Source organism: Nelumbo nucifera, chromosome 8 (assembly GCF_055504915.1).
Source record: "Nelumbo nucifera cultivar China Antique chromosome 8, China Antique-T2T, whole genome shotgun sequence".
NCBI classification, from domain to species: domain Eukaryota; kingdom Viridiplantae; phylum Streptophyta; class Magnoliopsida; order Proteales; family Nelumbonaceae; genus Nelumbo; species Nelumbo nucifera.
In genome coordinates, this window is record NC_142656.1 from 56,241,649 (window position 1) to 56,264,411 (window position 22,763).

The window sequence follows — 22,763 nt, forward strand, 5'->3', positions numbered from 1 at the left end:
GGTCACCAGTTCCATTTTGGCTCTGAATTGCTATTTTACAAAAAAAAAAAAAAAAAAAAAACTCTTGAAATGGTTAGAAAACTACTAATCTAGACAGTTTAACCATTAAAATGTTCGACTAGTTAATGATTCTCGAGTTGCTTTCAAACTAATTCCATTTTTTTTATTTATTTTAAAAATAGAAATTAGAAAATAAAAAAATGATAAAAGAAACTTTCACATCTCAAAATCTTGTTCGATTATTCCCTATGGCCAAAATTAGTTAAGGTTTTTATTAATTTCATTTTGATTTTGAGTTTTCTCATTTGTTTGATTCTTTTAAGTTGTAACAACAAAAAAAAAATGCAACTCCAATGAAGAAATTGAAAACTTGATGCAAGAGATGAGAGATCAAACACCAATCTTATATTAAAATCTGAGACACACCAATGAATCAAATGATCTAGGGTTTGAGAGAGAGAAATGAAAGAGATGTAAGAAGAGGACAAGCAATGTTGTAGCGATAGTTGAACTGCTGACTCGAAAACCGAAAGCCAAAGCGATTCCATTTATTGGTCAGTTTTTAAAACATTGACTTTATTCAAAAGAAAGCTCCACAATCTTATTTATATTTTTAATAATAGTGTAAAATAGAATTATAGATGTGTTCAATTTTTTATATTTTTGTGTAAAAATAATCCTAATATATCAAACATACTTTTTGCAACAATGATGTTTTTTTCATTTTTTTATTTTTATATTTTATTAATTTTTATTATTTATTTATGACATTAAATATTAATACATTTGACCCAAAGGTTGAACTACTGATCTTTGCTAAATATTAAAATAATTTCATTTTATGTTAGATTTAAAGTATGTATTTCATTTTCATTATCAATAAAAGTAATTCTTTTTGTTACACTTATTTTTTAATTTGATTAATAAAAGTATCATAAATGTGTCTAATTTTTTGTATATTTTTGTAATTTTCTACATTTATTTCTATTTTAAAAATTTTATTACATAAGTATGACTTCATAGGTTTATAAATTCGATTCGAATGGTTGAATTGCGTAGCCATCACTTGTATAAAGAATGTTTTTTTTTTTTTTTTAGTTGGTTTTAAAACATATGAGTTTATATTGTTAAAAATATTGAGATAGATCTAATTAGTACCATTTATTAGTGAAAATTAACTTATATATAGGATTTAGTAAGAGAAAATGGGAGTTAATACATTTAATTATAAGACTTAATGAGAGTGGATTAAATAAGTTAGAAAGTAATAATTGAATTTACATTTTCAACCCTTACAATTAGAGATGGATTAAATACACAAATATGGCCATTATAGTAGCCATTAAACTTGACATTAAAGCTTAATAAAATAAATTTTATACCCTTTCTCAAACAAAGAAATAGAGAGTGAATAATTTTAGTCCAAAAAAATTTCACATTTCATTCACACTTTTATATATAGTATAGATATGAAGACTAGTAAATATGTATTTGCGTTGCACTTGTTAATTTGAGATCACATTAATAATTTTAATATTTTATTAGAACCATTAAAAAAAATAAATAATAAATGCATAATGTGCTAGTGTATTTAGATTTTATATTTCATTTTTATTATTTTTTAGAAAATTTTAATTTTTATTGTTCATAAAAATATTTCTTATTTATCATATTTATTTTTGTTTAATATGATAAATATATGATATTAGACATGTGCATAAATTTTATAGGCTTATTTTTTGTGTTTTCTATATTTTTTTTATTTCTATCTATTTTTTAAGATTTTATTATATAATTATATGACACCATGTACTTGCCTATTTGACTTAAAAAATGCAATCTCATATTTAGGCAACTTAATTTTTTTTTTCATTTACATAATTAATTCTAAAAATAATTCTTGTTTATCACACTTGTTTTTGTTTGATTATAAATCTATAATATCTTAGATATCTCAAAATTTTCTATAAATTTATGGTGCAAGTTAAGTAGGTTAGACTAAATTTAAGCTTAACCTAGGCCCAACCCTATGAATAGGGTTGTCAATGGGTCGGGACCGACCCAATGGACCTCGACCGATTAGATTGGTTCTGGTTCCAATATTTGTACCGATGGGTCGGTTTTGGTTCCTAATTTCTTATCCCGATTATTATTAGGTCGGAATGAGTCCACCCTATCTCGAACCAATTTGGACCCGATCCGATGTAATATTTAAGTTAGTAGATGCCCAAAATGGTCATTGTGGTGGGGTTTCATTCAAAACCCTACTGAAATGACCATTGCATCTCCACTCTATCGAAAGGGAAAACAAAGGGGATTAGGGGTTGCCGAATTGGTACTTTGAGTTTGAACTCTCAACTCTAGTCTACCATCTACAACAACAACAACGGCTTTTCTTCAGGCGCACAGGAGCATTCTCCCTAACCCTCTCTCTCTCTCTCTCTCTCTCTCCATTCTCCATTAAAGAGTGAAGACTTTCGGTTCCAATTTCAGTTAAGTAGCGAGAAGCCATATCAATTCTAGTTAAATCTAAAAAAAAGGTTAGGATTTTTATTTCTACATAGTCATAAGTTATGGTAAAAACAAGATTTGAAATTTCAATCCATTTTAAGTTGGAAACATCAATCTTTTTTTTGTTATAAAATTCATCTATAAGTTAGTTTCAAGTTATTAGCGTGAATATTCATTTGAGTTTGAGAATTAGACATTGCGAAGGGAATGTTTCTAACTTTAGTCTTACCCCTCTATTTGCACGGTTCTAAATGCTCGGGATCTAGCTAAACCATCTCTAATAGAACTGATCGGTTCATTTGTCATACTCCTCTGTTTGCATTGTTCAGAGTACCAGGGAGCAAGGGTTTTTTTTCCTCAATAGCCATATTATAATCAGGTTGGACCGGATTTTCCCAAGACACTAATCAATTCAGTTTTGGGTCCAAAATTATAGACCCTCTAGGGTTTGGGTCGGTTTTGGGTCCATGATTTCTCTTGTCAATTTAGGACCGGTTCTACCAAGTTACGACCTAGAACTGACCCATTGACAGACCTACCTATGCATTGGACCTAGAGGTGTAAATTGGGTCATGTTGTGTCAGCCCGCAAGCTGAATCGGGCCGCGCTTCCCTCCCTAGGATAATATGAGGGGTCAGCCTAGCATGGCCTATGGCCTAAGCCCACGCGAGCTCGTGTCGCGGGCCTAGGCCTAGGATGGACTTTGAGCATGGGTCGAACCAAGCTAGATTGTTTTTTTTTTAATTTTTTTATTTTTTTCTAAGTAAAACTAAAATTCTTAAATTTCCTTTGGGAACAAGTTGGAAAAATAAAAAATCTAACAAAGAAATGACAAAATACTTAACAAAATACAAAATGGATAATAAATTGAAAAAAAAGGAATTTTATTTCATTTAAATTTGAACAACACAATGGTCAATGAATGAATAAAATTATGAAATATGGAAAATGGAATAAAATATAAAAAATATAGTACAATTACAAATTAAAAATAAAAAATTACATTGTTGAAAAAATAGCAAATAATTTAAATTAAATTGAAAACAAAATTTACAATAATAACTTTTTAAAAATGTTAAAAAATTATTTAGTATACAAAAAAATATTGATTTCATCATTTTTCTTCAAGTTCCATTTGCATCTCTATCTCCTTGACTTTGATCATTTGCTCCAAGTGAAACTTTAGGTGTAATGTCATGCCCTCCTTTGACTTGTAATATATCATAAGCATCCAATCAATCTTTAAAGTAGATGTGCATCTCTAGAACTTTCATCATTCATGCAACTTCTCTTGTCATCCAATACCTTAGTACCTACACTAAAACAAGACTTAGATGGAATTGTAGATATCGGAGGGATTAATAGATCATGTGTCATTGCGGTAAGGACTAGATTTTTTTTTTCATGTCTACTCTACCAAGATAAAATATCAAAACTATCTATTTCCTCGAAGTCGAAATAATCATTTAAACTAGAACAAAATGCTTGTAAATAAAAAATAATTTTAGTAAATAAACTTGTCGATGAAGTGGCTGTAGATTTTTGCCTCTTACTTATTAGAGACCAAATTCTTTCTTTTCTACTACCAGAAGTAGTTGTTTCAGAAGTGGAAGTGACACCTGTACAAGTTGCAGATTTTTTATGCCTTATCATTTGAGATTCATATAAGCTATACATTTCAAATAATATATAAACTATTAATTTTTTCTTTGTGATTTCCAATTTCAATATTCATATTTTCACAATATATCATTCAAGTAAAATATCTAAACCATCTTTCCTATTCTTAGGATGTAATGTTGTAGCTAAGCAATAAAGATGATAAATGTTCTCCCGATATTTTTAAGTTTATTTTCTATTATTTCAACAATACTTTTAAATTGTGTTTTTTTTTCTATATTTTGCAAAACATTCACTAATCATAAATAGTTGATTAACTAAAGTATAATTAGTTGGGTAATAAACACATGGAAATTCATTAGTTGCATCATAAAAATTTTGTAAAAAATCTTTTACACAAATCGTCATTTCCTAGTCATCCTTAAGTATAATATCATGTGGCATTTTTGCATTATAAAAATTAGTAAGAGTTTGTTTGTAAGGAATACAACTTCTTAACATAAAATAGGTAGAATTTCATATATGTTGAACATTTAATATAAAATGTTTATATTTTAAACCATGATTTTGACAAATATTTAAATTCTTGTTTTCTTGCTCAAAAACACATACATTTAGAAATATGATGAGAGATAATACTTATAGCATCTTAAATAAATAAATTTAAGATGTAACATACACATCTAATATGAAATAATTTACCACGTAAACATGATTTTAATTACAATTTTAAAATATTTATTATTGCATCATTATTATTAGCATTATCATAACTAATAGAAAAAAGTTTATTTTCAATTCCATAAGCATTTATAGTATTTTAAAGGGAGAATGACCGATCAGCCCATGGTCATAATTTGTAGGCTCAAAGTACTGCCAAGGTAGGTGCCAGCTCGAAATTGATGCCAATTCACGGACGGAGCATTGGTGCATAGGGTGTGGGTTATTGACCTTTTGAATGTTTATAGCTCTGCAGTGGAAATCAGAAATCTGTATTGGGCAAATCCGTACTTCTCCATATTTTAAAGTACTCGCAACAATAGTTGGCTTAGTATGTGGACATTCAAGCGTAGTAAAATTAAAATTCTTTATTGTAAAAGCCATTTTTCATCAATAAAATGACCTGTAACACAAATATAATTTATATTAAATTTAGAGGTCCAAATATCAGAAGTAATTGCAATTCTAGAATTAAGATTTGATAAAATTGAAATTAAATTTTGTTTAAGGCTCCAGGTCTAGATGGTCTCCCAAATTCATTCTTTTAGAAGCATTGGCACATTGTATGTAGTAGTTTCAAATCAGTAAGTGAAAGAGTTCTTCCAAACTAGGGTTCTGCATAGAGACCCGAATAAAACATTCATTGCTCTTATTCCAAAGTGTAAAATTATTGGGAGTGCTTCCAAATTTTTTCCATTAACCTTTGTAACACCATTTACAAAACAATTACCAAGATTTTTGTTAATAGACTAAAATCTATTTTACTAAAAATTGTGTGTATATCAAAATGCTTTTGTACTTGGAAGGTTACTTTTTAACAATGTCTTGATTTCCCTTGAAATTGTTCATTTTATAAAAACTACAAGGTAGAGGTAAAGTTACATGGCTGTTAAGCTAGACACAAACAAAGCCTATGATAGGGTAGAATGGGTTCTTATCAAAAAGGTGTTGAAAAGAATAGGTTTTGGGAAAAGTTTATTGATTGGATCATGCAATGTATTTATTCTATTTTCTATCAAGCTTTGATAAATAGAAGTCCTAGTACTTAATTTTGTCCTTTCAAAGGGTTAAGACAGGGGGCCCTTTATCCTTGTATTTATCTTAATTTACTCTAGTGTGTTGTCCTTGGCCATTCAACATTTGCACTCTTTAGGATATCCGACATTAAATTAAATTGAAATTGTTCTGCCATCATTCATTTATTTTTTGTGGATGATGGAGGGCCAGCTCGAGACCCACCAAACCAACCGACACGGACATCAAACGGTGGACGTCGAAGGCATTGACATCGGATGAAGGGCGTCGAAGACATATTGAAGAAGACTTTGAAGTTGTTTTACAAGTTACGTTTCCTAGTTGTTTTACAAGTCCGAATTACCTAGTTATTTTACTCTACAAGTTTACCAGTGTCTATTATAAATACTTTTGTTTCTGAGCTTTAATAACACACAAGAATTTCTTTTATCACTTCTCTCTCTACTAAGGCTCTACGCCTAGTTCATTTCGTGAGGCTTCAAGTTCGTAGCCGACTCGATCGTCTGGGTGCTTGTATAGTTAGCCCGGTCGAGTACATCACGCTGCGTCAGGTGGTATCAGAGCGGGAGTTCGCCCAGTCAGATGGCCAACCAAGATGGTAGCAGTCGCAACCAACCCCGTGACGGAGATCAGGGGTTACAAGCTGTTTGGAGAGCAATCGAAGAGCAGCGAACAACCACTCGTAACATTGAACAACAGTTGGCAGAGATCGCTGGACAACTACGGACTTTGTTGCGGGAGGATGTTCCAAGGAATAGGGATAACGCATTGCACTAAGCCGGGGGAGACAACCACGGTAGGCCAATCATTGATCCTATACCCAGGAACCCTATTATCGATGATGATCGTGACGATGAGCTAGAGTTCGGCGTTGCTCCCGGTGATGGCAAGACCGGTAGGAATTGGCGAAATCATGGCAATTTTAATCGCCGTCGGAATGATGATGAGTTTAAACTCAAGGTGGATATCTCTACTTTTAGTGGAGATCTGGATATAGAGGGCCTTTTAGATTTGATCACCGAGGTCGACCGTTTCTTTGAGTACATGGAGATCCCGAAAGAAATAAGGGTGAAACTAGTAGCTTTTCGATTGAAGGGATGAGCATCTGTCTGGTGGGAACGAATGAGGGAGACTCGGATCAGAGAAGGAAGAGGTCCAATTCGAACGTGGAGATGCATGAAACAATTAATAAGAGGTAGGTTTTTGCCTCCTGATTATGAACAATATATGTTTGAGTCGTATCAACGATGTGCACAGGGAACAAGAAGCGTGAACGAGTACACCTCAGAATTTCTGAGATTGGTTGAAAGGAACAAGTTGTCAGAAAGCGACAATCAACAGACAGCCCGTTATTTGAGTGGTTTGAAGCCTGCTATTCGAGACAAGATTAGAGTCCAAATGGTTATGAGTGTGTAGGAAGTGAGGAACTTAGCTTTGAAGGTTGAGTTAATGTTCCAAGAGAGGATTCGAGCCGATAATTATCGATGGTATAGCGGGAACGACAACAGGCCCGCAGCGGTTGACAAGGGCAAGCCAACTCAAGGGGTACAACCCTCCCACCCGCCGAATGTAGCTAACACCAGTAAGGCCGCCACGAGAGGAAACACTCGAGGTAATACTTCAAACCCTCCTAAAACCATTAATCCCTATGCAAAACCTGCTCCTTTTAAGTGCTTCAAGTGCAATGAAGTTGGGCATAGGACTAGTGACTGTCCTAGGAGAAAGGCAGTTAACATGGTGGAGAGGGATGATGAAAAAGTTGGTGATGACGAAGTATATTGTGGGCCCGATGGAGAGGACGAAGAAGGTACTTATGAGCATGAAGAGTACATGTGTGTTGTGAGGAAGCTCATGCTATCTCAAAGAAGTAAAGATGACAAACAACGACACCGGCTGTTTCGCACTAGGTGTACGGTACAAGGTTAGTTGTTTGAATTGATTATTGATAGCGACAGTCAGGAAAATATTATCGACAGAGATGTGGTGAAGAAACTGCAACTAATTCCTGATAAACACCCGAACCCTTACACGATTGGTTGGATCAAGGAAGTCGGGGGCATACATGTGGAGGAACGCTGCAAGGTTCCATTCTCTATTGGTAAGTATATTGATGAGGTTTATTGCGATATTGTGGATATGGATGCTTGCCATATTTTGCTTGGTAGGCCTTGGCAGTTTGATGCAGATGCCAAACACTTGGGTAGGAAGAACACATACCAGCTTGAGAAAGAGGATATGCGCTATACACTATTACCTATGGTGGAAAATAACCAAACAAAGACTTCAAAAGTAGAGGAGAGGAATTTTCTTACCATAACACATCGCTACTCTAAGTTTGTAAGGGAGTGTAAAGATACCCACGAGGTCCACTTACTGGTTATAAAAGGAGAGAGTATGAGTGAACCACTAGGGGAGAACAAAATTCCAGTGGAAGTGCAAGGACTGCTCGACGAGTTTCATGATGTAGTTCCTGACGAGTTACCTAATGAGCTTCCACCCATGAGAGACATTCAGCACCACATTGATTTTGTTCCTGGTGCTAGTCTACCTAATCTGCCACACTACAGAATGAGTCCTAAGAGAATGAGATTTTATGGGAGAAGGTAGAGGAACTGTTGAAAAAGGGGCACATCCAAGTTAGCATGAGTCCTTGTACGGTACCGGCATTATTAACACCGAAGAAAGACGGGAGTTGGAGGATGTGTGTTGATAGCAGAGCAATCAACAAGATCACTATTGCTACAAGTTTCCCATTCCTAGGCTGGATGACATGCTTGATCAACTTGATGGGGCTGTGGTCTTTTCCAAGATCAATTCTTAGAGTGGTTATCATCAGATCAAAATCTAGCTCAGAGACGAGTGGAAAACTTTCAAGACAAGAGATGGATTGTTTGAGTGGTTAGTCATGCCTTTTGGACTAACTAACGCACCAAGCACTTTCATGAGACTGATGAATCAGGTACTACACCCTTTCATTGGTAAATTTGTTATGGTATATTTTGATGATATTTTGATTTATAGCAAATTTGTTGATGAGCACATAGGACATATCCGAGGGGTATTGAGTGCGTTAAGGGAAAATAAACTATAGCTAATTTGAAGAAGTGTACTTTTATGAGCGATAGTTTATTGTTCTTAGGTTACGTTGTAAATAAGGATGGAACTAAAGTGGATGAGGAGAAAGTGCGAGCCATTAGGGAGTGGCCAACCCCAACAAACGTCACTGACGTAAGGCATTTTCATGGGTTAGCAACTTTCTATAGGCGGTTTATCAAACACTTTAGTAGTATTGTAGCTCCTATCACTAAGTGTTTGAAGAAAGGTAAGTTCCAATGGGGAGAGGAACAAGAGCAAAGTTTTGCCCTAATAAAAGAGAAGTTATGTACCGCTCTTGTCTTAGCACTGCCAAGCTTTGACAAATTATTTGAGGTTAAGTGTGATTCTAGCGGAGTGGGCATAGGGGCTGTGTTATCACAAGAGAAGAGACCAGTTGCTTTCTTTAGTGAGAATATATGTGAAGATAGAAAGAAGTGGTCCACTTATGATAAAGAGTTTTATGCTGTTGTGAGAGCATTGAAGACTTGGGAACACTATTTGATTGCTAAAGAATTTGTCCTCTACACCGACAATCAAGCTCTTAAGTATTTAAGTAAGCAAAAACAGTTGAGGAGTGATCTGCATGCTAGGTGGTCTGCTTTTATTGATAAATTTCCATACAAAATTGTGTATAAGGCTGGACAACAGAATACAGTGGCAGATGCTTTGAGCAGGCGTGTGGCCCTGATTAAGACTCTCAGTATCGAAATTATGGGCTTTGAATGTTTGAAAGATCTGTACGCCTAGGATGAAGACTTCAAGCAGGTTTGGGAGAAATGCATGAACATGCAACCAGCGGGTGATTTCTACGTACATGATGGATTTCTTATGAAGGGAGACCAATTGTGTATTCCTTGCATATCCCTTCGTGAGAAAGTCATTAGGGACTTGCATGGTGACGGCTTAGCAGGACACCTTGGGAGGGACAAGACGATTGAGGCTGTCAAGGGGCGTTACTACTGGCCTAAACTGAGAAGAGATGTGACACTATCGTGAGTAGGTGCTATATATGTCAAACAACACCAGGTCTTAGTACTTCAGTAGAACAGTTGGCAAGACAAATCCGGTAAGTACAAGAGGAAGTACAACAGAAACTTCAACGGGCCAATGCGAAGTATAAACTTGCAGCTAATAGGCATCGAAGGTACCAGGTGTTTGAAGTCGGTGATGAAGTCATGGTGTTCTTAAGGAAGGAACGTGTACCCGTCGGGAAGCATAGCAAGCTACAACCTTGGAAGTATGGTCCGTACAAGATTATTAAGAAGATGAATGACAACGCTTACATAGTGGACTTGCCAAACCACATGGGTATTTCCAAAACATTTAATGTTGCTGATCTCCATCATTATTTGCCGGAAGTGACGCTTGCCTATCCTGATCATGACTCGAGGTCGAGTTATTTCCAAGTGGGGAAGAATGATGGAGGGCTAGCTCGAGACCCACTGAACCAACCGGCACCAGCTCAAGTTTAGAAAGGACTCCGTATGCCAACCGACCTACATCGGATAATGGTGGACATCGAACGGTGGACGTCGAAGGCATTGACATCAGACGAAGGGCGTCGAAGACATATTGAAGAAGAGTTCAAAGTTGCTTTACAAGTCACGTTTCCTAGTTGTTTTACAAGTCCGAATTACCTAGTTATTTTACTCTACAAATTTACCAGTGTTTATTATAAATACTTCTGTTTCTGAGCTTTAATAACACACAAGAATTTCTTTTATCACTTCTGTCTCTACTAAGGCTCTACACCTAGTTCTTTTCGTTAGGCTTCAAGTCCGAAGCCGACTCAATCGTTCGGGTGCTTGTATAGTTAGCCCGGTCGAGTACATCATGCTGCGTCAATAGATGATTTGTACATATTCTTAAGAGACAACATTGTAGAAAGATGAATGATCATGGAGGTCTTAAAATAGGATGAAGAAATTTTAGGCCAAAAGGTTAATCTTTCTAAATCAGACATCTTTTTTAGTCCAAATTTGCACCTAAAGCTTCAAAAAGTAATATCAAGAGTTATGGGCATAAAGAAAGTTCTTAAGCCTTCAACTTATGTGGGTTTGCCTTCTTCTATTGGTGATTCCAAACATAATATTTTCAATTACTTGTGTGAAAGAATGGATAATAAAACTCTTGGGTGGAAATCTGGTTTCTTATCCTTTGTGGGGAAAAAGTTTTGGTTAAAATTGTTTGACCTCAATTCTTGCTTATGCTATGTCATGTTTTCTATTACCCAAAGGTATTTGTAATCAGTTTGCTAAGGCCCAGAGGAAATTTTTGTGTGGGGAATCTAAAAATATAAAGAAATTAAACTGGATTAGTTTGTAGAAAATTTGGAAAAGTAAATTCAATGGTGCTTTGGGTTTTAGAGCCCTCAAGTTTTTAATTCGCTATCCTAGTTAAAATGTCTTGGGGATTTATTACTAGTATAGAAGGGTTAGATGAAAATCATTTCAGAAGGTATTTGAAAGACCAGAATTTCTGGAGTTTGAAAGTTCCATCAAATTGTTTTTGGGGTTTTAGAAGCTTACTAGCAGGGAGAGACATTTTAAAAGGAGGTGCTAATGGAAGTAATATTAGCATTTGGGAGGAGTCCTAGCTAGATTGCGTTATACCTTAATTCAAGCCAATGGGTCCAAGAACAAATCCACAAGAAATTAGATGTTTTAGTGATTTGATTAAATACCAGACTAATGTTAAAGGTTATGGAAAATTGTCCTCTTTGTCAAAAGTCATCAGAAAGTATTATCCATGCTCTTTTAGATTGTGAACATGCAATGGCTGCATGCATGGTTTTACACTCCTCTTCTTTTATAGAGTGGTGGTCTTGGTGGTTGGACCATATTCCTTTTGTTTTTGAGGATGTTGATTTTGTTCTACAATATTTAGTTTCTTTATTATGGATATTATGGAAAGCTAGAAATGGGTTCGTTTTTAATGGCACTCATCCTAACCCTTATATTTCCCCCGATATCTATGGACAGGTGGAGGAAGGGAGTTTGCTGATTAAGTGTGATTCTTTATTTTTAGTTAATGATTTTAATTACAATTGTTTATTGCTCCCCACACTCTTGGCCTCTTCTCTCTGGCATCTTTAAGCTCCTTGGCATTAAGCTCAAGCTGGTTTTGTTTGTGTCATAGTTCCATTAAAATAGCCCATGAGCTTGCTGCTAAAGGTTGATCAGTTTTGTTTTTTGGTCTGCAGGTCACCCCTCATTGGCCATCTCTCCTCTTGGGTGCTGATTGTTTAGGTTTTCTTTCATAGAAGGATTTCAGCTGCCTTAGTCCTTAGCTTTTTTTGCCTTGTTTTGTTTGCTTGTAGTTTAGTTTGTTTATTTGTTTTCTCTGTTTTCCTCCCCATTTCCCTGCATTTTAGTAAATATTTATATCTAAAATATAAAAAGGGTAAATTACAAAGACCCCCCGTACTATGGAGTCTATGACAAAGACCCCCTGTACTATGATCGTGAGACAAAGACCCCCTTCCCCGTTAACTCAGCTAACATAAGGTGTCATTTGATGAAAATACCCTTCACAAGTCAAGTTAACATTTTCAATTTGGCAAAAATAGACACCCACCCATTATTAGCTGTTTTTGAATAGATTTCACATTTGACCTAAAAACTGCCTGAAACTCAGCCGAAAACCCTCGTGTAATCCATCCCAGATTGTCTGTGTCTGTTCTCTACCGGAGATCCCCCTCATCCTCGTTTCTTCTACGTCCATTCATGCAACCTCAACCCATATAAAATTGCTTTCCTATTACATGTTGTAATTTATTACACTTACACCAAAATACAAGCTGCTAGAGATGCAAATCCAGATTATCATCAGACGGCTTTGCTTCATGTGGGACCATCCTGGTCTCCTTCACGGGTCTTCGACACCCAACAGACCTTCATCAACGTCTTCACCAGCGCCTAGCCCACCTGGCACTGCAATCTTAACATAACAGTAATAGTGATTTGTTTATGCAACAAGAATCTTGAAATTCAACACTAAGTACAAGCAACCCCAAGGATTCAAATTCACCCAAAAAGAGGAATGAATCAAAACTTAATCTTTACCAGTATGTGTGTTCATATAACCAACTTCAAGTATGAAGATCACTTAATATGTATATCTGTTGATATTTAAACAGCAAATTCCGAAGTTGAAGCTTGCAAAGTGGGTGGATTGGAGCTCAATCTCAACTGGACGTGTCTCCATGAATTCACTTGGAACCTCAATTGAGTGACTACTTTCCTTGCCCATAACCATACCGGCCTTCCGGGGTTCAGCACTGGTTCAATAGATTGGATAGATAGGTGTCTTTAATAACCATAAATCCACACAGTTAGCATGAAAGTTGTGCCTGCAAGGAAGTAGTTTGCACTTGTCACCTACCTTGGAATTCTCCAAGCAAACAGCACAGTCTATGGGACTACTCCCCTTCTCTCCTGCTTTGAAATCAAAGCAAGGAAGCCTCTGCAGATCATCATGCGACATGCTGTTATCTCCACTTTTGATCCTCTCAACCAAGTTTGTCTAGTGAACCCTCTCCTCAAAGGCCAAAGTCCTCCCAACTATATAGACATGGATGAAGACCACAACACAGATACCCACAAATAGCAATACCATAGAGACAACAACTGCCATCACCACAATCTCTGTTGCAATTCCTACAACCTTGTTACTCATTAAATTCCCTTTACACACCGAAACTCCAATTTATCATCCCAAGTATCCCAACAAATCTAAATCCCCAGAAACCATTCGCAGTCGTGTTCCTATTCAATTACCCTTGACACCTAGAACTATTCTTCTCATCCAAGCTCAGAAACCTTAACCATAACCCGGTTACACATTCAGTTGATCACAACAGATAGAACCCCATCAGATAGACTATCAGTTCTATCTTCTTAGAAACCCATATGAATAACAACCCTGAGTCTTAAGACTTTTAACCCAATCTGTTCCATATGTATTAGCAAAGAATATAATGGGTCTACAAGTGATCCATGGTAATGAAATGAAAGAAACTCAAATGCACAACTTAAAAGAAAATTCAGAAAAAGATACATCCAAAGAATTCAAAGACAGAACTTACAAATGTTTCCTCGGGTCTGAAGTTTGGTAGGATTGCATAATTTAATGGAAACCGGGTATTTGCACTTGTTACAGGTGGAGTGGTTGTTCTTTTTGTGGCGGACCTTCTATCTATGGACGATCGTGCTAGCCATCTTTTACTGTATAACCATCCACTTTGCAATGCACAAATCACCCAGATGGCTTCTGGTGAAAGGATGCAAAGATGAAGCAATCGAGACGTTAAGAACCATAACCATGAGCAATCAATGTAGCTTCGGGTTAAGCGTGAGATTCTCCAACATATCCATCGTACCGGAGACATTTGACAGAAATCTCTACTCTGCTATCAAGGCATTGGTTGAGAAAAAGTGGGCCTTTCAACAGTTAATGGCAGTAATGACCATTGGATAATGATAATAGAAAAAAGGAATAGGAAATCAAACAAGTAGATATGCAGCTTGAGGCACCATCAACTACACACTAAAATATCAAGGTGATCGCAGAAAGGAATGCCACGCAAGTTTTTCGATCTTCGCCCATGAAAACCCACAAAACTCTCTTCTCCTTTCCCTTCATTCTCTCTCTCTCTCTCTGTTTTTCTCTCTAAACAGTTTTCGATGGAAGGCTTCACCGAACCATTCGTATTCACTCAACTTGCCGAGTTTGTTTTTTCTTCTCATTAATGTCTTTGCCCCATGCAAAGACACGTGAGGCTGCCTTTACAAGCCTCTTCGACTTCCAACTCCCCCCTCTTTTTTCTTTTTTATTTTGTGGGCCCTCCACGTGGGAAGGGAGCCCAACCAACAGAGCGTCACCTTCAATGCCTTATTAGAGCTGCCATCATCATTGTTGATGTTCTTTCCTATCAGAAAATTGAACAGGAGAAGTTCGCTACTGGTGTTCACGACTATAAGTGGGATTTGCAGTATAATGTGTGGTGGTGGGTGAGTCACGGCAGGAATTGAAGGTGGCGGTGGAGTTGGTGAGCTTCTTTAGCGCGTGCACGACGTTCAGTGTGTTGCTGATATGCATGCTGGTGTTGTTCCCGATGTGCGTGAAGATTTCAGCACTGTAGATGGTGTTCGACGGGGTGTTCAGTTTGGTGTTGGTGGCCGCCAGGAGGAAAGATGGGTTGTTATCTTATGGGGTGTTTGGGTTGGTAATTGGGTGTTGTGGATTGTTTGTGGTTTGCTTGTCGAAAACTAAAGGTGGGACCTCTGTGACATTGACACGATGGGTGATTGAAAGGGAGAAATAAGGCGAGAAAACCTATAAAACACGAAAAGAAGATTAAAATTGTCCGAATTGTAATTAAAGGTTAGTATGGGGATTAAAAAATACTGTAACAGTGGAATTTTATCTTTTTGGATGGAAGGCTGACGGAAGGAGATCTTTGTCTCACTGTTATAGTACAAGGAGGTCTTTGTCACAGACCCCATAGTACAGGGAGTCTTTGTAATTAACCCAAATAAAAAAGTTGGTCACTTGTTAGGGTTGTTCATCAAATGGTTCTTTTTTTTTGGTAGGAACAAACAACGCAACAACAGAAAGAAAGAAAAGAAAAAGAACACAGAAAACCACATAAGATAAGGATCAGAGGTCCTCTCCACAAAGTCAGGCACCTGAGTCACATCTTCAACACTGGAAAGCGGGAGCATCCTGAAAACCAATCTTTCCCATGGCATCCAGCCTATGCGCTGCTCCAATAGAAACCCTCTTAGCCAAATTAACCTTCAAAGAGAAGTCGGATAAAGCAAACAGGCTGTGAAGGGTCGGCCAGATACAAGGCTCACAATCAAAAGATCTCCTGGTAATTACAGACACAAGAGTAGAGGAGTCACGGAAAATATTAACAGATCTTAGGCCCAATCCATAAAGGAACAAAACACACTCATGTATTGCTGTGGCCTCTGCATAGAGAGCAGAGAACGCTTTACAAGGTCAGCATTTAGCAAAAAAGAAGTGTTTTCTGTTAATAGAAACCCAAAAACCAAAAGCACTACTACCTGCTCCAAAGCTTCCATCAGCCATAGCAATACACCCCTCACATTCCATCCATCTTTGCAAGAAAGCCTTGTCCACCAACTTTTTATGCAGAGAACAGTTGATTGATTTTGGAGGGGAAGCTCTCTTCACTTCCATCCTCAACCTATGAACAACATGAAGAGCATTAAAAGGGTTTGGGGAAACAGACTAAAAAATGAAGCCATTTCTGGCTTTCCAAATATTCCATAGCACAATAGTAGATAGTTTCAGAGCATCTTCACCCACACAATACAACAGCTGGTCCTGATTAATCCACCAACCCCACCAATCAAAAAAGTAATTAAAAGAGAAAAAAATGTCTGCACGAATGGCTAAGCCACTACCAAACCAAACAACTCTAGCATGATCACACATAAACAGGGCATGCATAACAGATTCAGGCTCTCTACCACAAATTGGACAAAGGTCTTTAGTTCCTATCTGCCTCCTTACTAGAACTTGTTTTATATACTGTTATGGCAACATTTCCACAAGTGTTTTATCTTCTGGGGGATTTTAAGGGCCCATATTTTCTTCCATAGCTTGTTTCCAAAGGGGCTTTGGGTTAATCTTTGAGAAGTTGGTTGTTCCTTGTTGGCTAAAACACTGATAAACTGATTTTATTGACAACTTATCCTTTGGATCTAGCTTCCACATTAAAATATCCTTCCCTCCCCTTCTAGGCATTTCAATTTTTCTTATCTTTCCAATGGTATAAAGGTCAAACAAATCATTTAACTTTATATAATCCTATTCTGTGCTTTGTGAATTTATCAAGTCAGCTACTTTAACTTTTTCACTATCTTTGGGTTGAGGACCCATTGGTTTGTAATAAGGGAGATCATTTATCCATGGATCCTCCCATAGTGATAGGTCCTCTCCAGTGGCCACACTATAGCAAACCCCTACACTTAGCACTTCTCTCTCTACCAATAAGCTTCTAAAGCCCTAGGATCAAGATTTGGGAGCTTTAAAGCTCAAAAAATTCTTATCCCCTTGTTAGTGCACACCCTCTAGGCAAGCTTGGAAAGAAGGGCTAAGTTAAAAAGATGAAGGTCTTTGAACCCCAGCCCTCCTGAGAATTTACTTTTACAGATATTGTTCTAGCTCACCCAATTGACCTTTTTTCTGCATGCTACTCTCCCCCACAATAATTGTCTTTGAATTCTTTTAATTTTTTCACATATTCCTATAGGAATGAGGAAGGCTGACATTGTATAAGCTGGGACCACCATTAGCATTGCTTTTATCAACACCTCCTTTCTTGCAGCAGAAAGAAAATTGGCCTTCTAACTCTTTGATTTGATCTCCAATCTTTCACAAATATAATTGAAACACCCTTTTTTTTACTTGCTTAGCCCCATAGGTAAACCTAGGTAGTTTGAAGGAGAAACAACCTTTTTAATCTCCATCACCCTAGATATCATTTTTTGGAACCTATGATGCATTTTGGGACTAAAAAAAATTTCAGATTTAGAGAGATTCACCTATTGTCCTGAAGCTTGGCCATATTGGTGGAGGATTTCCAGGATCAGACCTCCTTGCTCAATGTTTGCTTCTGTAAAGACATAGGAATCATCTGCAAGGAACAGATGTGTGATGGTAGGACAACTTTTGTTAATTTTTACTCCAGAAAGTCTACCAAGAGAATGAGCATTATGAATAGCCAAAGATAACACTTTAGAGACTAAGAGGAATAAATACGGGGATAGAGGATCCCCTTGCCTAAGACCCTTGGCTGGATAGAAAGTCAGACCCAAGTTGCCATTAACAATCAACTGGTAGGAGACTGAAGAGACACACTGCATAACCCACCCAATAAAGATTTGACCAAACTTGATCCTTTGCACCACTGTCTTTAGAAAAGACCATTCAAACCTATCATAAGCCTTACTCATGTCCTACTTTAGAGCCATGAAGTTCTTTTTTTTTTGTAGTTTTCATAAAGTGGATGAGTTCATTGGAGATCAGAACATTATCCAGAATGGGTCTACCCGAGACAAAAGCATTCTGATTTTGGCTTATAACATTTGGTAGGAATGACTTAAGTCTGTTTATTATTATCTTAGCTATTGTTTTATACAGTGTGTTGCAAAGGCTTATGGGTCTGAACTGGTCGGCTATTTCTGGGGACCTACACCTAGGGATTAACACAATGATAGTTTTATTTATCTCTTTGTGGAGTTATCCCTTCTGAAAGAATTCTTTGACTGCTTTTATAAAAAAGTGGGCCCCACCTCCTTCTAGAACTGTTGATAAAAGGAGTTTGGATACCCATCCGACCCAGGAGCTTTGTGAGGGTTCATTTGGAACAAAACCTCCACTATTTCCTCTTCTTCTATCTCTCTTTGCATCCATTGGTTGTCTTCATCACTTACTAGGTTTGGGATAACATTGAGAAGTTGCTCCTCTACATTTGGATTGATAGATTCGAAAATATTCACAAAATGCTCCACTAGGTGATCTCTGATTTGGTCCTAGCCTGTTATCCAATTATCCCCTTCATCCTTTAAAGCCACTATCCTATTTCTAGCTCTTCTCCTTAGAGTTGATTGGTGGAAAAAATTTGTATTCTTATCTCCAAGGTTTAGCCAATTCTGCCTAGATTTTTGATCCCAAAACATTTCTTCTCTTTTCAATTCCTCATCCAAATCCTTTTCAAGCTGACTACTCTTGACTAAATATAGGAACTACTAGGGGCATTTTGTTCCTTTTTATAACTTAGCTTGAATGGACTTAATTCTTTCCTACACTTTCCCAAATACTGTCCTGTTCCACTTCCTTAGGTCAATTCTTGATTTGTTGTTTTTTTCCACTACTTCCCTTTGGCCACCACTATTGCTGATCTGGGACCAAACCTTTGTTACTAATGTTGGGCAGTCCTCATGGGTCGCCCAAATATTTTCAAATCTGAAAGGTCTGTTCCTTCTACATTGAACTGGGTTAGTGTGTAGGAAAATTGGGATATGATCTGACCCCCCAATTGGTAAATGTTGAACCCTGGCCTCCTGAAACAAACCTAGCCACTCACCATTTGCCATAGCTAGATCAGTCCTCTCTCTCACATTTCTTGACCCCTCTCTTCTATTATTCCAAGTGAATCTTGGACCATAGCTTTGGATGATTTTGCAGCCTAAGGTTCTTAGTAGCTCCCTATTCCTTCTTAGATGACTTCTTGATATTTTCTTTTCCCCTTCCTTATCTTCTCTATTGAAAACCATATTCATGTCGCCTATGTTGACCCAAGGACCATCACACAACTGGGCCAGTCTTTCCCACAGGTTCCTAAAATTTTCCTTCTTTTGCTTATTTGGTTCCCAATAGACAAGATATTCTCCACCTTCCCCCAGCTTCATCTTCTGCATCTGCTGTAATTATTCTTGCACAGGCCCGCTTGATTTGTAATTTAACCTCATTTTCCCAAAAGACTACCATTCCCCCTGCTAGACCTTCTGCATCCACCCCCTAGCACTCCCAATCATTAAACCCTGGAAGTTTTTTCCTTCATTGTGCTACTGAGCATTTTGTTTCCATTAAGAGGATTATATTCGGCTTTGTTTCCATGCAGGCTCTCTTGAGACCCCGAACTATCAGGGGAGAGCCTAACCCCCTGGCAGTTCCAACTCAAGATTAACATGACTTCTTTGGGGGCTGATTCCGGGCAACCTCCCTCACCCTTTTCAGTTGATAGTCCCAACACCCTTTAAACATCTCTGAATTTTCCACCCTTTTCTCCTTGTTCTTTTCTAGTTCTTTCATCAACAGACCCCAACGAAACCCACTTGGCTTTACGCTATTATAATAAAATTTCATTTTAATCAGTAGTCCCCCATTATTGAACTTCAGCCCTTTTATTTTATTTTTAATTTTTTCCTTTCGAAGGATCGCAAATTTCTGCATGCTAAATTTTTTCCAGACAAAGATAAAGTTCCTCCCTATTTTTCCAACGCCCTCCCACCTTTTTTTGAAAACAAATTTGAAATTTCAGTTCTAACTTTTCTACTGTTAAAATAAAAGGATTTTTGGTTATAGTCCGTTACCTCTTGCTCTGTCGGGTTGCCTCCCCCATGCCTCCTTCTCCATTTCCGTCAGTATTCTCCTTTGTTCAAATTGTATGGATTGTCATTAATCCACTCCGCTACCTCCATTTCCTCGTCTGACACTTCCTTGTTGATGTCCCTCTCTTTTAGGTTTGTCACCCTCTCCCAGTCAGGTAACAAAGCCGACTTCAGTGTCTTCTTCACGGTTTTGCTCTTTTCTCCTTTTTTTGTTCTGCAAAGCGTACACTTTTGCTGGATTCCAGAGCAGTTTCTCTTCCTTTCACCCAGGTCCGAATTGCTGCTGACGTCATTTCCCCCTCTATGCCGAAGTCACTTTCCTGAATCCGCCTACTTAGCATATTGTACTGATCTTCAACACCTGTCTCTCTGAATCTCTTTTCGTATCCACGTGTATTTTCCTCATTAAACTTTGCTTTTTTCAATGTCTTTGACTTAGAGCCACGTCCTCCTCTTCTTGGACCAACTCCAGTATTTGGGTTGAGACCTTCTCCAGCGGTTCCAAATTCCTTACTACATTGCCAGCTAGCCTGGATACAATGCAACTTGGCCCTTTCTCCACCGCCACTCGAAACCTCTGATTTGATGTCTGACTTGAGTCTTCGTCCAACTGCCACCCAAATCTTTCACCTCCTCCCTGATTTCCGGCCGTCAACTTAACAGGTGACAGCCTTACTTCGAAATTCGCTCCCACCGGAAATGCCGCTCGAACCGGCCTCTGCACCTGCTCCGAATCGTCTGAGAATAGTCTCCGACGAACACCTTGCCCCACTCCTCCAGCAGCGTCTAGATCCTCAGCTTCCACTAATCTCTCCTTCGTCGGTTCCGACTCCGGCATTTTCGAACTTTGACCCTCCAGTAAGAACCTCGGCTGCAATTGCTTCTGATTCCTCTTTAATACCCAACTTCGTCTGAAAGCATCCGCTGAGTGCTCCGCATTCATGAACCTTCCCGATTCCTTATCTCCATTAGCTCTCAGTCAGGGTCCGAAACCCTTATCTCCCGATCCTAGAAAAATTTTTGGCTTTCTAAGTTTTTGATTACTTCTCCGACCAGATCTTGTCCCCAAAACTCTGCACAGTTTTGCTTCAGATGCCCCAGCCTCCCACACTTATCGCAGAAAGCTGGGAGTCTCTCATATTGGATTGCATGCCACTTTCTTCTTCCGTCAGGTAACCTCCTATGTACAGCACATGCTAAAGGTTTAAACACATCAATTACTACCCTCACCTTGAGAAAAGCTCCTACTAAATGTACATTCCCAGCATCTTTTGTGCTGCATTCTTGCACTGCGATAACCTCTCCTATCTGTTTCCCGAGCGTTTCTCCTACAGCTTTTGTCATGCATTCCACTAGCAGCTGGAGTATCCTCACTCAAACTTTCATTTTGTTTTGGAAATTCACTGATGCTTAGGTCCGGTTCCCATTCCTTCAGCAGTAGCGGGTAGTCCTTGATCACCCACGGTTCCTTATCTAGGAACATCTTTTCTTCTTTTGACTTGAAGCTGAACCAGAGGAGAGGATTCCGTCGTTTAGCATCTTAACCTTGTAACCTTTTCCCAACACGAACATATTTTTGGCTTGTTCTATTGTACCCTTCGCATTTAACTTCTTATCCGTTAAAACCCATCCGAAAACGCTTTCTCTAAACTTTCTCAGAGCCTTGTCTTCTTCTTCTTTAATCTCATCCCCATCCCAATCCCCTTGATCTTGTCTATGTTCGTCGCTTTCCAGGTCTTCAGAACTTGAAGATCCCATTTTCCTTTGCTTCGATTATCTGGTACCAGGATTCCTAACCTTTGTCTTCTCTCTGTGCTTTCAGGCCTTCCCAAAAGCATATAACTCACTCATGCAGAGCACTTCACTCCAGAGCCCGAAAGCTTCCAGAGCACATTCTCCATGGATACTTGAACTTGGTACCCTTTTTGGCCCACATAGAGGCCTTACACTCAAATGGTTCTTAGTAATCAAACCAGCAGCCCAACCTGACCCGTAATGGTCAATTCCCAAAAAAGTTGGTTCAATTTTGGATTATTTAATAATGGAACCCGATTAGTCAGTTTTGGTTTTGGTTTAGTTAATTGTAAATCAATTTGAAACAAATCCAAACCAATTATGTACGTTACCATATATAGAACCCGATTACTTGTACTTTCTCATGTTTTTAAAGTTTCTTTAAATATCAACATGGGCATGGGCTTGATATATAGAAGTGTATTTTTGTCATAGTCTCCTATTCTTTTCTCTTGTTCCCTCTTCTTTCTCCTCTTCTCTTGTTGAAAAACCTTCAATTACCATGGATTGCCAAATGCTAAATTACCTAGAACAACAAAGGGATTTATATGGTACTAAGGCTTTAATAAGGGGCTTTTGGTAAATACGAACTTGAATCTTTGAATAATGAAAAAAGGTTCAGGAATATTTTTGAGCTCTAAGAAGTAAAATTTGCTTTTTTTCGCTTTTCTTGATCTCCGAGTGTAGTGAATCTATTTATTAATCTAAATGTCAAAAGTATTCTAAATTTCTTACCTTAATAGGTGCATATTTAGTTTATTATTTTGAACTATTATTTAATTAATTATAATATTATTAATAATTTTGACTTTTTTAGTATTTTAAAAACCTTTTCAT

The 22,763-nt window shown here is 37.6% G+C and overlaps 1 protein-coding gene across 6 annotated transcripts; it reads right to left on the reverse strand.

Moving 5' to 3' along the window:
• Positions 1-3,451: 3,451 nt before the first annotated feature.
• LOC148790024 (uncharacterized) lies at positions 3,452-21,996 on the reverse strand. 6 transcript variants are annotated; one of them, XR_016079237.1, is made up of 5 exons: positions 20,115-21,640; positions 16,056-16,198; positions 14,069-15,856; positions 13,047-13,333; positions 12,541-12,921 (listed from the first exon to the last, which is right to left on the reverse strand). XR_016079237.1 is itself a non-coding variant. In XM_088892634.1 (4 exons), the coding sequence occupies exons 2-4, from the start codon at positions 17,582-17,584 to the stop codon at positions 15,685-15,687; spliced, it is 441 nt and encodes a 146-aa protein (XP_088748760.1). In that variant the 5' UTR covers positions 17,585-17,653; positions 20,115-21,631; the 3' UTR covers positions 15,427-15,684. The 6 variants fall into 6 exon arrangements, 2 of the variants coding, with proteins under 2 accessions (XP_088748760.1, XP_088748759.1); XR_016079239.1 differs by lacking the exons at positions 12,541-12,921; positions 13,047-13,333 and adding an exon at positions 3,452-3,824 and having other exon boundaries at positions 20,115-21,603; XR_016079238.1 differs by having other exon boundaries at positions 12,531-12,914; positions 13,047-15,856; positions 20,115-21,996.
• Between the last annotated feature and the right edge of the window lie 767 nt (positions 21,997-22,763).